General features: G+C 46.0%; 2 protein-coding genes and 1 long non-coding RNA gene across 4 annotated transcripts in view; 1 reads left to right on the forward strand and 2 right to left on the reverse strand.

The window, feature by feature from the left end:
- LOC149332045 (sulfotransferase ssu-1-like) overlaps nt 1-1,676 on the forward strand; it is a 28,978-nt gene extending 27,302 nt beyond the window's left edge. For both annotated transcript variants that reach the window (XM_089557011.1, XM_089557010.1), the window contains exon 2: nt 289-1,676. In XM_089557011.1, the coding sequence (XP_089413137.1) occupies nt 311-1,255 (945 nt within the window). In that variant the 5' untranslated portion in view covers nt 289-310 and the 3' untranslated portion in view covers nt 1,256-1,676. The remainder of the gene's footprint in view (nt 1-288) is intronic.
- LOC149332046 (sulfotransferase 1C2-like) overlaps nt 1-16,613 on the reverse strand; it is a 38,476-nt gene that overhangs the window by 21,663 nt on the left and 200 nt on the right. The window contains exon 2 of the mRNA XM_089557008.1: nt 14,753-14,785. Within this exon, the coding sequence (XP_089413134.1) occupies nt 14,753-14,775 (23 nt within the window). The 5' untranslated portion in view covers nt 14,776-14,785. The remainder of the gene's footprint in view (nt 1-14,752; nt 14,786-16,613) is intronic.
- On the reverse strand, nt 3,128-7,840 carry LOC149332047 (uncharacterized). The gene is made up of 3 exons (XR_016284868.1): nt 7,530-7,840; nt 6,275-6,440; nt 3,128-3,917 (listed from the first exon to the last, which is right to left on the reverse strand). It is a non-coding gene; the product is annotated as an uncharacterized LOC149332047 (long non-coding RNA).

Below are 16,613 nucleotides of genomic sequence, written 5' to 3' on the forward strand. Positions count from 1 at the left end.
AAAGTAAAGGGAAAGCTCCTCTAGAGATTGAAGGATACACTTATACACACATTGCACCATGGAGACGCGGCCGCAGCTTGGATAAGTGTGCAAGCTTTGTTTCTTTTTCTTCTTGTTATTGTTCGTTTTTTACTGCAATTCCGGATATAAAATCGAGGTTTGTTATAGCCTCAGAAAACCTGCATTTACATTGCTTCGCTTTTAAGAAAGAGCGAAGAGGGTTTCGAAAGCCAATGAATGCTATAAAAGTACAGCCTTGTATTTTTACCGTTTTCATATATCTTGCAGGGAACGCCGCTTTGGGGCAGCGATGAACACGGATAATTATATATACATCGATGGCCTGCGGATGCAAAAAATCTTCCGCGAAGACATTGTGAGTTCAGTGTTCACTTACAAACCACGCCGCGACGATATATTCATCGCTACATATCCTAAATGCGGAACAACGTGGACGCAGTACCTCATACTCAGTATTCTCTCCAAAGGCAACCCACCAAGATCTTTCCCGGATTTCCTGCTGGCTTCTCCATACCTTGAGCTCATAGGTGCCGAAGCCGCAGAGAAAAGTTCCCGGCCTGGCCTCTTCAAGACTCATCTGCCTGCACACAAGGTACCTTACTCAGAGGATGCAAAGTACATCTACGTCGCGAGGAACCCTTACGATGTATGCGTTTCGTATTACTACCACTCAAAGGGATTCACTCCAAAGAGCGTAAAGGACGTATCGTTCGGGAGGTTCCTCGATCTATTCATCAATGGGAAGATGTCATACGGCGACTACTTCGACCATCTGCATTCCTGGTATCAGTACCGTGACAAGTCCAATGTGCTCTTCTTCACTTACGAGCAAATGACAAGGGATCGGCTCTTTTGGATTCTGAAGATTGCCGACTTTCTCGGAGAGGAGTACGCAAATGAGCTTCGAAATGACCGAGAGCTGTTGCAGAAAGTTTCAGACGCCACAAGTTTTCAAACTATGAAGGCACTCTTCTGTGACATGAACAGTACGTTGGTGGCGGAGCTGCAGAGTCTGCCGCCGGAGGAGGTTTTGAAGTCTGCCGAAGTGTGCCCTGATTCACGGACCCGAAAGGAGAAAATGCATGACGGTGAAGGTTTCCTCCGCAAGGGTGTTGTCGGTGACTGGAAGGCTCACTTCACTCTGGAAATGATAACAAAAACTAAAGAATGGATTCACCGCAAGACCGACAACTGCGATTTTATGCAGCTGTGGAGTGATATTGAGCTTCCGTGATTTAAACGTTTAATTCAGCGCATAAAATTAATAAAGCGTACATATTAAAGAGAAGCAATAGTCTGGCATTTTGTTTGCAGTTCAGGAAGGCGGATATGGTGCTTAATTTCTTTATTGCGAAAGCAATACTACTTGCACTTTCATGCATTTGCCGTGCCGCGGCCGGTGGCCACCATCGTGCCGCGGCGGTGACCACCATTGACCTTCATTTGACCTTGATTGCATTAGATTGGATTGGATTGGACTGAACTGGATTGATTAGATTAGATTAGGTTAGATTAGATTCCATTAGATTGGATTGCATTGGTTTGGATTACATTACATTGGATTGGCTTGAAGTGGATTGTATTGGATTGGATTGCATTGGATTGTATTGAATTGGTTTGGATTGCATTGGATTGGAGTGGATTGTGTTGGAGTGGATTGCATTGGATGGCATTGAATTGGATTGGATTAGTTTGGATTACATTACATTGTATTGGATTGGAGTGGATTGGATTGGATTGTAGTGGTTTACATTGGATAGCATTGCATTGCATTGGATTGGATTGGATTGCATTGAATAGCATTACATTGGATTGGATTGGAGTGGATTGTATTGAATTGGATTGCTTTGGATTGGATTGGTTTGGATTGGAATAAATTGGATTGGATTCTATAACCCATGCATCACCACAAGTCTAACCACAAGCACCACCAGCAGCTACACTGCCAGCTGTACCATGGCATAGGTACGGATATTGCTTTCGCAATTACCGGACTTAATCAAGCTAAGCGACAGCGAATTTTTTTGTCTAGGTTAAACAATAAGGGAAAGAAGTAGGAGGCAACACAACCGGCTTGGTATGCATAGTAGTTGTCTTGCCTGGATTGCAGGACGGCAGGATTGAGGTTTAAAACAAATTTGGTATCGCGAATTTCCGCACTTACGCGGTGTCCTCCGACGAGCGGCATGTGCCCCGACAGTGCGCGCAAGCGGCACTTTTGGGTTCATCGGGCGGGGTTAGGGGTCACCCGTGATCTCGTGGCGACCAAATAAAGTTGGATGAAACCCACGAAAGCCATAACCGCAGGTGAGTCTCAATGCTAAGCGCAAACAAAAGAGCCGCCGCGGTGGCTCAGTGGCTATGGTGCTCGGCTGCTAGCCCCAAAGACGCGGGTTCGATCCCGGCCGCGGCGGTTGAATTTCTTTGGAGGAGAAATTCGAGGCCCGTGTACTGTGCAAGGTCAGTGCACGTTAAAGAACCCCAGGTGGTCGAAATTTCCGGAGCCCTCCACTACGGCGTCTCTCATAGCCTCAGTCGCTTTGGGACGTTAAACCCCATAAGCCAGCCAGCCAAACAAAGGAGGTGAGAGCGAACAGCCCTGCCTAACGCGCAGGAAGACGGGGATGGGGAGGTCTCCCACACTGTAAAAAAAAATCCTTCAAAATGACGGTAAATATCTTGGCAGCTCTATTTCCAAGCATCTAACCGTCAAAATGACAGCCGGCCGTCATTTCCAAATGACGGTGTTTTTGATCATTTTGACGTTCTGCTTGTCAACTAGGAATACAACTGAGCCGTCAAAATGATGGCCTCATGTCTTTTCATATTACAGTATGGCGTCATTTAAACGGTTCGCTGTCAATATGACGGCATGGCGTCTATTCATTATACAGTGTTTTTGTCAACCTGAAATGCATTTATGTCGTCAGTATGACAGCCGGAGGTCTTTTCATGTAAAGTGTGGAATCAATTCGGAATAACAGGCACCAAATTTAAGTTTCGAATCTGGTTGCAAACGATGTGTTACACATTAGAATGCATAGATCAACGCATGGCGATCCGTGCATAACCGCAATTTACTAGTTAATTTCTAGATGTCTTTCGGTTTCACCGGCCAAGCAATACATGTGACATGTATTTGGATTATTCCACGTGAGGCATGAATCAAACTACACTATAATGGCTGACACATAGTGTTCATTCACGAAGATATGAGAACAAATGACGTATTAGCAATTATTTTTTTCATGCCTCACGCGACCTAAACAACTTCTACACATCACAGCAACCAATTGGCTCATGCAACCAAAATAGTACCAAGAAACTGGATTATCTGTAGCGGTTGCAGCTAAATACCATGTGGTGATCCATTTGTTCTAATGTGTTACGCATTATTTTAAAGATGAAAACACACAAGCAGAAATTTGTCTATACTTCAAATTTTTCTGTGTCAATCTCGAGCACACTTAGATTAATACGACAGCCTGGTGTGTTTTCTGCACAGTCAACCTATAATTCTGTACAGTTACGGTCCATATTTGTGTGTATTGCTACAGGCCTAAGCAAGGTCGAGCTGATGGTCATTATTCTTGACACGATCTCAACTGTTGTTTCTGTCCGTTGTTTGAACTTTCTCTTGCTCCTTCCTTGATCAAGGGTACCCAGAATACTGGAAGTCTACAAGATCGCTTGTATCTTTTGTTAGTTTCTGAAGCTAAAGTTGCTTGAATTATGCAATATCTTATGAAAGATGCTGCAAAAATTGATATCCTTTGAAGGTATTTATTGCTCATAAGTGGTTTGTTACTTGCCGAAATACAAAAATAGGCGTCAAAACTTGCAGCTCCTGTATCACCTTAGGTGCTTCCCCCAATAACATCCATGAACCATGGCATCTGAAAAACAGAAAATAACATATATCCAGGTTAGATACAATGATGATACACAAAGAATATGTACAAAATTGTACAATATGAAGCAATGAGAAAAGGGCCACACCAAGACAAAAAATGACAAGGAACAAATTTGTTGCCATCATTAAATACTTGTAAATGAAATCAAAACATAATTCTCTTTTCTATAAAAGGGAGATAACACATCTGTCCAACTTCCATTTATGAACTGTGTTGTGTTTCAGCTGTCATGCACAACAATGAATTTTAACCTGACTCTTTAACCTGGCGTGCAAGGCATGGGCTTTGTCAAGTTGCGACGATAGCCCACCACTGTAATATATCGCACCTTGTGGAAAATTTTTACTGTAGTTCGAAAGGTGCACTGTCTTGTTCCCTTATTGCATCACCCTTTTGTAAATGTAACCATTCAGGCTATATACACGACGTTACCTTTACATTTACCACTTGAAAGCAACATAGTCACTGTACTTTAATTTGTTGAAGAGAGGTACACATCACATTTCCTCAAGGCAAAGCTTTGATCAGCAGGCAACAGCACATAAACCAATCTAGGCAGTCTTAGGAGGGCAGGTCTGGAAGTGGAAGTTATCAGAAGCATTCCTTTCAACTGGACAACTTTTGCGGATCAATGCATCATTCTGGAGGAAAGCACTTGTGACCATCACAAGGTGTACAACAAATGTACTGATAGAGTTACGCATTACTTGCTTCAAGTCTGAGTGAGCATCATAGATGACCCAAGATATTTTGAATTACATAAACAATTATACCAGGTGTTTTCTGCAATGTCCTGAAAACCGTGGCATAGGACCAGAAGAAGTCGCACACTTTTGACAGACTTACAAATGGTTCATTTTGGGCTCATCCACGTACTTGAAGCCATTTTTTTCTCGCTCAAGCGCCCATGCAAATGAAAAAAATCAAGTTCGATCATCTTTCCATCCCCAGCAAAAAGCGGCACTCTTTCTCTATGCTAAGGATAGATGGCTCGCTTATGCAGGACCGCTCATTCTTTTTGATTAAAAATGCTTCAACCAGTCCTCGCTCGTGCAAGGACTTCCACCTGCTAGTAATGTTCATGCGGTGAAACAGAGGCAAACATTTGCTACAGTCCCTCACATGCAATGCCAGGTTGCTCCCTGTGCTCACATGTAATGTGTTTCCTGAGGCATTCATTCAGGCATTGCTCAGCCTGCTCGATGTATACTTTCCCACAGCACATGGGGTTGAATACACAACTACCACCGCACACTTTGTGAACCTTGTTTGGTGGTTGGTCTTGCATGCTCGTTCTCTGCACAGCCAGAGATGCGGGTGAAAAGACCAGATAGCTCATGAGGGGCTGAAAACACCATGTTGACACCAAATTTTTCGGTTGCTCTCTTCAGCCCATGGGAAATTTTATCGAAGAACAGGATCACCTGAGTGTTTCTTGTCCCATACTTCCATAAAATTTCCCATGGGTTGAAAGAGTGTCCGAAAATTTTGGTATCAAGTTTGTGTTTTCAGCCTGCAAGACCAACCACCAATTGGAGTTCACAATGTGTGTAATGAGGGTTGTGTATTAAATCCATATGTCCAGTGGGAAAGTATACATCAGGCAGACTCGGCAATGCCCGAATGAACGTCGCAGAGAACACGGCAAGAAGTTGCAAGCAGGCACCGGCAGCAACCTTGCTTTGCATGTGAAGGACTGTAGCAAATGCTCGCCTGTTTCACCGCACGAACATTATTAGCAGGGGTAAGTCCAGGCATTAGCAAGAACTGCTTGAAACACTTCTAACAAATTATAAAAAAGAATAAGTGGTTCTCTGTCCTTATCACAGAAAAAGAGTGGGGCTTTTTATCGGGAATGGAATGACAACTGGGCTTGAGTGTTTCATTTGCATATGGGCTTGCAAAAATAAATCAGCTGTAAGTTCGGCGGTAGTGTGTGTACCTTCTCATCGGCCTGTGTCTCAGTTTTCGCTGTTTTTTTCTTTGTTAGAACACGAAATAACATGTAACAAATTTGATAAACATTGTAAGCGATGATGCACGATATGAATAGTGCCAGCTTGCTGTGCTAAGGGCTGCCAAGTTATAAGATTACTCACAAGTGCATAAACCAGAAATCCCTGAAAGAAAAGATATCAGTCCCGCACCTTGTATTGCAGCACCCTATATGAGACCACAAAGCCAAGGAAGCTGACCAGAGGTCAGCTAAGCTTCTTCGTTCGAAGAAGAAGTACTCGATTTTAAGTCATGCATATTATTTGAATAAATTTTTTACTGGTCCTGAAATTCCAACCAACCTTTATAGAAAGGGTCTTTCTAATTATTTCACACTCATTTACCTCTGCAAACGTTCCATAGTGAGAGGGCTGCCGGGTGGATACCAGATGTTGAAACCAAGAAAGGCTCCAAGAAGGAGTCCCACTGCCTTGTCCAGACTGGTTTTGGAAATGCACTCCTCCCTGTCGACTGCAAGGGCAAGTAGGTGGATGTCGCCCACACCTGAGCCTGCATGGGAACAAAATTACTAGCACGTAATACTATTAAAAGTTTTGTTGTGTAATTTCAAGACTAACACAAACAACGCATACGGCAAGCTTTGTGCCATAGGAAAGACAGAAATTATACTCGGTTCACCCTTAAGGTTATAGGACAGCGAAGGCTCTTGGTCTGGCCTGATCTTTTGTTTTCGAATATTTATTCCTAACAAGGTGCTCGTTCTAGAAAATCGGGGTCCGCTTGCACGAAGCTATCACAGCTTGCTGCAGGTGCACCGGACTTCGGAGTTATCATGCCAAACTACGGCCAGTGCAGCAGGAACATACAACAACCAGCGGGCCGCCCGCCGCCGCCTCGCAATGGCTGCAGCGTTAGGAGCCGGGGCGAGTACAGCCGACCGAAGAGCTGCAGAACAGTTCCGGACAGATGAAATAGGCGCGGCAGAGCGCGCACGTAAACGATACAGGCGTGCTCGAGATGTCCCGGCAAAAAACGAAGGGAAAGGCGGACGCACTTACTACAGGTAGAACCAATACGGCAGCGAACACGCGGGATCATCGCGATGCGGGTCAATCGAGCCCCTGCGGCTGTTCTAAAAACTGGATGCAGGCCACGTCTTGAGCAAGATGATGAGTGCGTGCTATACTTTTGGAACAGTAAGAGTTTTACAAACAGTGAGGCCGATTTAATTCGAAAGCCGAATACGCACCGAAGGAGCACTATGGGGTGATAGCTGTCACGCCACATCTTGCCAGCCGCGCGACAGCGTTGTTTACAACAGCCACAAGCGCGTGATCGGCTCGCATCGCAACGGGCTCGCGTGTTCCCTCCACCTGTGTGTAGAAACATACAAGGCCACCTTTCGCGTTAGGAAGGAGCGGGCTCACAACGAACGCACAGAAGAAAGTTTGCAGAGATGGTAACGCTTGTGTAGGAAAGCGGGCGAGCACAGCGCGAGACGTATCCACGACGGGCTCACGCACGACGGCCACAGCGGTGTGCACGCCACGACGGCTCGAACGAGACTCTCCGAGCTTGTGTCATACACGTACCGAAAGGAAAATGTAAGCAAATATAGTAAACATGCAGTACACCTACCGTAATCAGGCGCACTTGGCTTGAGACAGCAGCCGCTTCCATGAATCCAAGCCTCGCCGTCATCTCACCAACGCGGAAAAACAAAATGGCGCGAGGACACGAAAAAAAACAAGGCCCGCAACATGGCCCGCAAACACCGACCACGCCAAGATCGCACGAGGAGGAGGCCAAAAAAGCTTCGCACGTAGCAGAGTCCGCGCCGCGCCAAACCCGACCGCATCGCGATAGGTCATCGGTCGTGTGACGTATGCAAAGAAGAGCTAATCAGAAGGCCGAGAATTTTGTTTATTTTTTTGCGCTCCTCGTTGCGCTGCCCTCTCCCCCTGATTCACGGCGAAGACACCGTCTTTTCCGAATGACGCCGAGGACCCGCCAAAAACAAAACGATGACCGTCAAAGTGACGGCTAGTTTTTACAGTGCAGGCGTCAATAACCTGAATGCAGCAAATACCGTCGTATACATTAAATTCAGGCGGAAACCCGAAAGCTTCAAACACGCTGAAGATGTAGGCATGTTGCAAGCTATCAAATGCCTTTTCTTAGTTCGAGGAAACCAGGAGAACACTTTCCAAACAGCCCGGGGTGCAGTCCAAACAGTTGCGAGTTGCACTTGACAGGTTCTGAATTTCGATACCAGGGACGCAGATCGCCTGATGGTTATCGGCGAGGGTAGCCATCACAATCATTAGGCGCTGAACCACAATGGCTCGAAAACCTTGTAACCGATGCTAGGAAGTGCGCTTAGTCTGCAGCCCTCCGAGGGGACCCTGGATCACCATTGGGAACCAGGTTAATTCATCCAGCCCGAGAATAATCAGGAAGGTCCTAACTATGGAATCACCGGCATAGAACTGAGGTCATAGAAGGACGGAAGATGTCGCAGAACTGATACTGATACCTCTAATACCCGATCCTAATTTCATAGAATTTAGGACAGCTCTGACGTCCTCCTCTAGATTTGGAGATGCACAAAACGAGTCATGCAACTCAGAAATTTGAGAAGCAACCTGCGGCAACGCGGCCGTCATTCTATGTGCAACAGCAGCCCCAAAATCTGGAGAAAATGGAAGAAATGCTCGATTGTGAACGCTTTGTTCGCGAGGGTGTCGTCGGTGACTGGAAGGCTCACTTTACTTTGAAGATCATCACAAAAGCTAAAGAATGGATTGGACGCAAGACCGGGGGGTCCGACGTTATGAACCTCTGGAGTGACACTAGAATTCCACGATTTAGGCATTTTATTCAGAGCATAAAATAATTAAAGAATTTATTTTATAAAAATAGTACTCGGCTGACACGTTGTGTTCAGTTTATTATTGTTATTCGAGTAGATGCTAATCGTAAGGGTGAATTTGTAGAAAGGAAGGCAACTGCTAGCTTGCTGTGCGTATCAGCTGTCTCAGCGCCGCAGATGTTGATCGGCAGAAATATTTTTGAAGAAATGTTTGTATTGCGAATTTCCCCACATATATATGCGGCGTCCTGTCTCCTGTGGCGTTAACTCTCACTGTTCTCAATAGCATTGAACGCGTTTTCATCGGACCGGGTGAGCGATCACTCGCCAACCATAGACCACAGTTAGGAGAGTAGAAAGTTGGGCTAAATGGTTGATATGCATACTGAAAAAATTGCGCAGAAAAACGAGAACAAAGCAAGATAGACCACAGAGCATAGACCTGCGGCCGCCTCGCTTAGACACGCATAAAAACCCCGCTCATGGTCAACGTTTTTAGATCGTTGCTCATGGTAGTGCGTGCAGATATTCGTAAAGTACATCATCTTCGGTTTGAATCGTATCACGCGAATCGTCCTTCATGGGCACTTAAGCGTCAACGTCATAAAGCACTTCCAATTCAGATTCGATGTTGCGTTAGAGGACTTCAGACTGAGCAGGCTCTTGAGATGCCGCCTAATAACGCGGTGCTCGGTGACATCCGCTACGCTTTGACCACAATTTTTGGAGAGAAAACACCAGTGATTAAGCCAACCTGTAACATAAATAAGCACAGTCGACTACCGTTACCTGTGGCGTCCATTGGGTTAATACGTCTTGACGCAGCTAGCGCTGACCTCTCGTTAGAACTTTGTTATAATTGTAACTAAATTTCTGTTCCCGGAAAAATTTCAGAGGAATCTTTATCTTTATTTAGTTCTGTTTTAAGTTCAGTGAAAGAAAGGAAGATTGACAAAAAGCAAAGAAAGTATAGTTCTCACTTGAAACCGGAATTGCCGGAGCTTATCGACTCTCGCTGTCGTCCAAATTCATTAATGCTCAACAAAGAATCAATGCTCCACTAAACAATGCGGTCAAGCTTCAGAATTTTGTTTCGCGAGTTAAGATCGTAAAGTATCGTCCAGGCAGCCGCTAGAATCCTAAAATGGGCTGCGTTCGGCTGTTTGGGATTACTCAAAGAGCATCTTGCTCCAATAACTTCTAAGCATGGGCAGGCATTTTTATTATGTGGAAGAGGTGTTATTCAGGTTCGTATTAGTGCATGCCGTAAAGGCGGTATTCTCGTAACGTAACGGGCGCCACTTTGGTGTACAGCACTCAGCTTCTGCATTACATGCCGGGTCAGGTGACCGTACGCCAAGTGGACACGTGGAGGGCATTTCGTTGTGTTCCATGAGTGACAAAATGAAGGACACTGAGGGAGTAGTGCGCACACTGCGTAGCCATATCGCTTGATCGCCACTGAGTGCTTTAGAAGCTTCGGTTAATTCGCTTTTATTCGCGCACCAGCTAGCTATATCCGGCTGTGACCATTAAATCGAAACTGTAGATTTCCATTGCGGTGAAAAAAAAAAAGCAGTATGACCTTTTAGGGCACGAAATATTATCTCTTCCTCTAAGCATGTTAACGTAATGCTATTTCAGGAATACAACACAAAGCCGCCGCGGTGGCTCAGTGGCTATGGTGCTCGGCTGATGGCCCGAAAGACGCGGGTTCGATCCCGGCCGCGGCGGCTGAATTTCTTTGGAGGAGAAATTCGAGGCCCGTGTACTGTGCGATGTCAGTGCACGTTAAAGAACCCCAGGTGGTCGAAATTTCCGGAGCCCTCCACTACGGCGTCTCTCATAGCCTTAGTCGCTTTGGGACGTTAAACCCCATAAACCAACCAACCAACGAAATGAAATTTCGGAGTTGAGGGAAGGAAAAGTAACACTATAATGCTAGTCGAAGCATAATGAATTGTACATGACGTTTTTTTTTATTTCTCGTTTGGAATTCACATGAAATTTACTTTTGTGAATGCTTGTGGTTACTAGTTAGTCCTATTCTAATTTAAAAGGTACCAGTACAGTACTTCACTTTTGGGGTATCTTCTTGCTTTACGTTCCTCAAATCCCCCACTTTTTTTCGCACCATACCGAGCTTCAACTTCATCTTCCCGGACACTCTACCGATCTAGGAGTTGCCTAGCTAGAGGTAGGTAAACAGTATTACGACTAAACATTGCGACTAATACAAACCAGTAATGTTCGCTCGCAAATAGTAATTTGCTGTCGCATGGAATGCGATATTCTGAAGCTGCAGAAATAAACTTCTCCGAAAAAGACAGATATTGTCAGAGGCATTGAGGAGGAACTAAGAGAATGTCATTGAGGAATATTGAGACTAATTTGTAACGTGCATATAGGTAATAGCAAGGCAGGAAATAAACAACAAATAAATGAATGCCGAAGTGTCCCTAAAACGTCCCACAGTACAGCAGAGATAACTTCACCACGAAAAATGCAAAATAGTCTCAGTAAAGAATAGGCTGCAGGGCGTCAGTCGAAGAGATGAAACTTTTTCTCCGGATTCATTCTTGAGCCTGGGGAGCAACCAAAAGCTTGGGCGAACGGAGCGAAATTCATCACCGCCTTGTAACATCCGCCCGAGAGCGCATTTCCGGCCGCCGATTTGCTGCACCAGGGGCTGCACGCGGCGATAAAAAAGACCTGCTCCTCACTCAGCTCCTGCAAGATGCAGGGGTTGGGAGTAGTTATTAGTATAGGTGTCTTTCACTAGATATCGCAAGCGAATATCACAACTCTTAACTGCAGTGCAATGCCGTAAATAAAGGTAATTTTCTGCATCGCCAGCCAAATATTTGCTTCCAGTACGAGCTTTTTCTATATCAGGTTGCTTATACTGGAATTTTTATCTACGTTTATAATATTGGACATGACGTCTGGCTATTTCGCATAGAACAGGCATCGATCCTTAACTGTGTACTTTTTGTATTTTCAGTTGCATTATTTTAGTGCGAAAGTCCTACTTCACTGGCAATCCTGTAAAACCTGATATTCTTCTGAAGGATCTCAGATACCTGCAGAAATCAAATAAATATTGCCGTGACTGGATTTCGAACCTGTGGCGCGGCGAACAGATCAGCTTCGCAGGCCACGGTGCAAGAACTCTACGTTTCCGCTGCTGCCGAACAGGCCTCGTGTTAAACTGCAACAAACTCTCGCGCAGTGCATTGGACGTCGTCGTCATAATCAACTTCCATCTGTGCGCAGAAGTCACGAAAGGAAAGAAAACGCGCCTAACTGGCTTCCCAGTTAAGTGGACACCTCAATCGCGCTCTCAGCTACGAGGCGGTAGTGACAGAGAGATGTGCGCTGCTTGCAACTGCGTTGCAGCGCTGCAGTTTCGCTAACAATCCCGTTGCTTTAGGCAGCCGTTTGACGCAACGTCTTTGCCATAAGTAACCGAGCGGCCCCGCTGCGGTCTCCGGCGTTGACCACTGCGCCTCGGCTGCGAATGTAAACTGACGTAAGCTGGCACCCTCTCTCTCCAGCACCGCGTGCCTCGCTCGTATGACAGCACTCCGAAGGAGCGAAATCATTATCATCATCACTCTGACTACACCCACTGCAGGGCAAATGCCTCTGCGATATGGCTCGAATTATACCTGTCCTTTGCCCGCTGCGCCCGCCGTCTCTCCGCATTCTTCTTTATCTAATTCGCGTGCCTAACTTTCTGCCGCCTCCTGCTACGCTTGCCTACTCTTGGATTCCAGTCCGTTACCCTCAAGGACCAGCGGTTATCTTGTCTTCGCATTACATGCCCTGCCCAAGCCCACACCTTCCTCTTCACTGCCACTAGTATGTCATTATACCATGTTTGTTCCTCGCCCACTCTGTCCACTTCCGTCTCTTAACGTTACACCTATCTTAGCTTCCCTTTTCTTGGAATCAACTCCGTTACCACTTAAAGGTTCACTGAAGAGGAATCTGAACTCGTCTTTTTGCCGCTGGAACTCAATGTACACGTTCCGAGCATTCTTAGAAACTGCGATTTATTGCCCTGTGTGGCCGATTTCCCTAATTAAATCGAATTAACGCCCGGCTCCCGCCTTTTTCTTTTAATTCTCCCTCGTACGGTGGGCGGAGTCGACCAACGCGGGGAGTGCCTTTCACCCAGTCCCGTGGCGGCTTGCCGCTCTGCCATCGGCGGAGTAATACGTAGTAGTCCCTAGAAGCAAATAGACCGCGCGTATTTTTATTTCTGCGAGCTTATTTTGCGGTTATATTATCGGCAAATGAAACTATTTATTCGCGGAAATGTAAAAACAAAATGAAGCAAAAGCAAAGCCTCCACAGAGCTAGCTGAAAGGCACTCCCCGCGGTGGTCGACTCCGCCCACCGTACGAGGGAGAATTTTAAAAAAAGGCGGGAGCCGGGCGTTAATTCGATTTAATTAGGGAAATCGGCCACACAGGGCAATAGGTCGCAGTTTTTAAGAATACTATGAACTTGTTGATCGAGTTCCCGCGGCAAAAAGACGAGTTTAGATTCCTCTTCAGTGCACCTTTAAGGACCAGCGGATATCTTGCCTTCGCATTACATGCCCTGCCCAAGCCCATTTCTTCCTTTTCAGCGCCACTAGGGTGTCGTTAAACCACGTTTGTTCCTCACCCTCTGCTTGCTTGGGGTCTCAACGTTACACCTATCATTTTTCTTTACATAGCTTGCTGCGTTGTCTTTTCTCAAGGTGAACCCTATTCTTTAGCCTCCACATTTCTGCCCCATAGGTGAGTACGAGTAAGATAAAAGTGTTGTATACTTGCAATGTGTGTTGTAATGTTGTAATGTATGCTGTAATATAATTTTGTAATGTAGCGTTGTAAGTAATGTTGAACAGTCTAGCAAGCAAAGAGCAGTCCACAATTCGTAGCGAGCTGCTAGAAGTTGTAAGAGAATACTTCTACTTAGGACAGGTAGGGACCGCTGTTCAGGTGTCCGCCGAGATATGTAAGACAGATACTGCGCCATTTCCTTTCCTCAAAAGCCAATTTACCAATTTATTTACCGCTGATCCGGATCATGAGAGGGAAATAACTAGAAAAACAAGAATGCGGTCGAGAGCATATGGCAGGCTCTCTCAGATCATGAATGGCAATTTACCAATCTCCCTCAAGAGGGCGCGAAATAGCTACTCGCAATTGCTACCCGCTCGCTTATTATCCATCCATGGATGGAGAGCGGGGCCGAAGCCTTACGTCAGGCAGTTTACTCTCGCAGCCAGGGAGCATGCTGGGGAGCAACGGCCAGCGCCGGGGACCACTGCGCCACCGCTCGGCTGCAAACCCTCTTCGGCCGCCGTCGTGGCCGCTCGGTTCTTTTTGTTTGGTTTGGTTTGGGTTGGCGTGGTTTGGTTTGGTTTACGGAGTTCTCCGCCCAAAGTGACTCAGGCTATGAGGGTCACCGTAGTGAAGGGCTCTGGAAATTTCGACCACCTGGGGTTCTTTAACGTGCACTGACATCATACATTGCACGGTCCTTTATAATTCCGCCTCCATCTAAATTAAGCCGCCGCGGCCGGGATCGAGCCCGCGTCTTTCGGGTCAGCAGCCGAGTGCCATAACCACTGGCCAACTACGGTACATAGCATCCAAAGCTGGTTGACGGAGAGGAAAAGACTCCCATGGTGCGAAGCGCATGAAGGAGAGTGTCAGTGAGCGGCTCTTCGACAGCACGGTGTTCAACAGCGTTCTGGGCAAGTTTGGAAACAAATCGCCCCTCGTCGTTTGCATACGGCGTAAAATGGCCAGCAGTGTCCGCGCTCTTTGTGCCGGTACGAACCGGCGAGAGGGGGTCTTGCGCGCGGTTGACGTCTTGGCGGAAGGCCGCGTAGACACTTCGAGTGCCGGCACCTAGGGAAGACGCTTTCGTCGTCAAGGCAGCCGCGCAGGCGTTTCTCGAAGACCGGTGCCGAGGCATCACTCACCCACGAGGAGAGGATGCGGCCATGAGGGTCCACCTGCGTGAAAGACGGAGACACGTCTTTTGAGTGCAGAACTAACATGAGCTGCACCTTGTGTTCTTTCAGCTGAACTACGTGAAGTTTTGAAACACATATTTGTCCACTTTACATGGCCTGTTGCCCCGCCGGCAAGTGCTCCATTACTGCCTCATTGACGCGCTAAGAACAGGCTTACTCCTTAACTTATCGCGCTCCCCACCATAAAAAAGGTTCTTTCGTACGGCGACTTCGAACACGCTACTTTCTTTTCTCATCTGTCACTAGTTTTCAAATGCAAGATAGGTTAATATCTTTTTGGTGTACTCCATTTTATAGACATTTCTAAACATCTAACCGTTGAATTATTACCTCGCGGCATTATCGACTAAATTTTAACGACTCGCCACTACTCGATTTCTTTAACGCATTGAGGGTGGATAGTAGACAAAGGCAGGAATCTCTTCTCTTTCGATACCTGGAGTCCCCAAGAGCTACTAAAAATCTACTAGAGAAAAAAAAGAGTTTTCAAATCCATTCTATAGATATCAGCAGGAAAATGTTTCAGTCAACTCTCGCTTGGGAACAAATACATTCAAGACAGCATCGCCACTTTGATTGCCAAGTGCATTGGGGTAATGTCCACATAAGGAGGCTTTCATTCCTTAAATGGGTAGCTTTTTATTATTTCAACAATAAGACTACTAACAAAACGCTTAGCTGCTCATGGATTAGCTTCCGATTAGAGCGCTGAGCGTGTCTGATTCAGAGGTCCACGCCTAGTCCAAGCTAGAGAACTTAGGTCCGAGTCCGCTGCTTTGATCCCGGGCCCGGCCCAGGCCCGGCGAGTTTTCTTTGTTCCCGGCCAGTCTCAGCTTGTAAATCTCTGCATAACACCCGAGTCCAGCCCGGCCTAGGCCCACGGTGCCAGCTCAGCCAAGGGGACGAATTTCTCATTCTGTATAGATACGTACAAAGCCTACGCACTAGCGGACATGATCCAATACACCCCACACCAAACTGTCGCAAACTGCGTGTTGCACGGCTTTCCTGCTTTAGCTATCAACAAAAATTTAAGGAAATCATCCAAAAAAATTTCGTTCCCTAGATTTCACGTTTTATTCACACTTAGTAGTGAATAAAACAGGCATTGGCCCAGTAATTCATGGAGAGACCGCATTGGCATATCAGGCAGACTTTTTAAGATAAAAAGCTGTACATATCAAGGAGAATCGCCCGGTAAGCTCTGTTGTCTGTGCTGCGGTTTTCCGATTAGCTAGGAACGTTAGCGCCAAATCGGCAAATTCTTGACTTCAGCCAAGTCGACATATTGAGTCTTTCAAGAACTAGCGTCCGCTTATGCAGTAAATTCCGTTTGCTTCCGAGATTACTGTGCACATCTGACGTATTTCAGAATGAAACTTAGAATAAAAGGTCGTAATGCTGCCAAGTCCGAATCAAGGGTAGTTTCGACGTCGGATGAGATGTGGAGCATAAATTTATATATAGACTTAGAGTTTTTTTTTTCCAATCAGGCTTATTTTCACATCAAGGATGTGAGGAGCGGGGTCAAAAAGCCTATAGAGGCTTGACGGAGGTCCCCGCCCCCTTCAGCAGCTACATTGTGCACAAAAACCCGCAATCACACAACGCTACAGTACATGTTATGCCTGTAACACATTTAAATGAAGAGCAGATTGCACCGAAAATAAACATGTTCAGGGCATCAATAAGCACATAACCATCAAACATTCATGCCAAGAGGGAAGGCATAATAGGAGGCTGTGTTAGTACAGTAAAGAAAATTTTTTTGTCTAATTCTATTTGTATTTCTGTCTAATAAATGAAA

The sequence above is a fragment of the Amblyomma mixtum genome, chromosome 8, assembly GCF_055824585.1.
Source record: "Amblyomma mixtum isolate Tamu chromosome 8, ASM5582458v1, whole genome shotgun sequence".
NCBI classification, from domain to species: Eukaryota; Metazoa; Arthropoda; class Arachnida; order Ixodida; family Ixodidae; genus Amblyomma; species Amblyomma mixtum.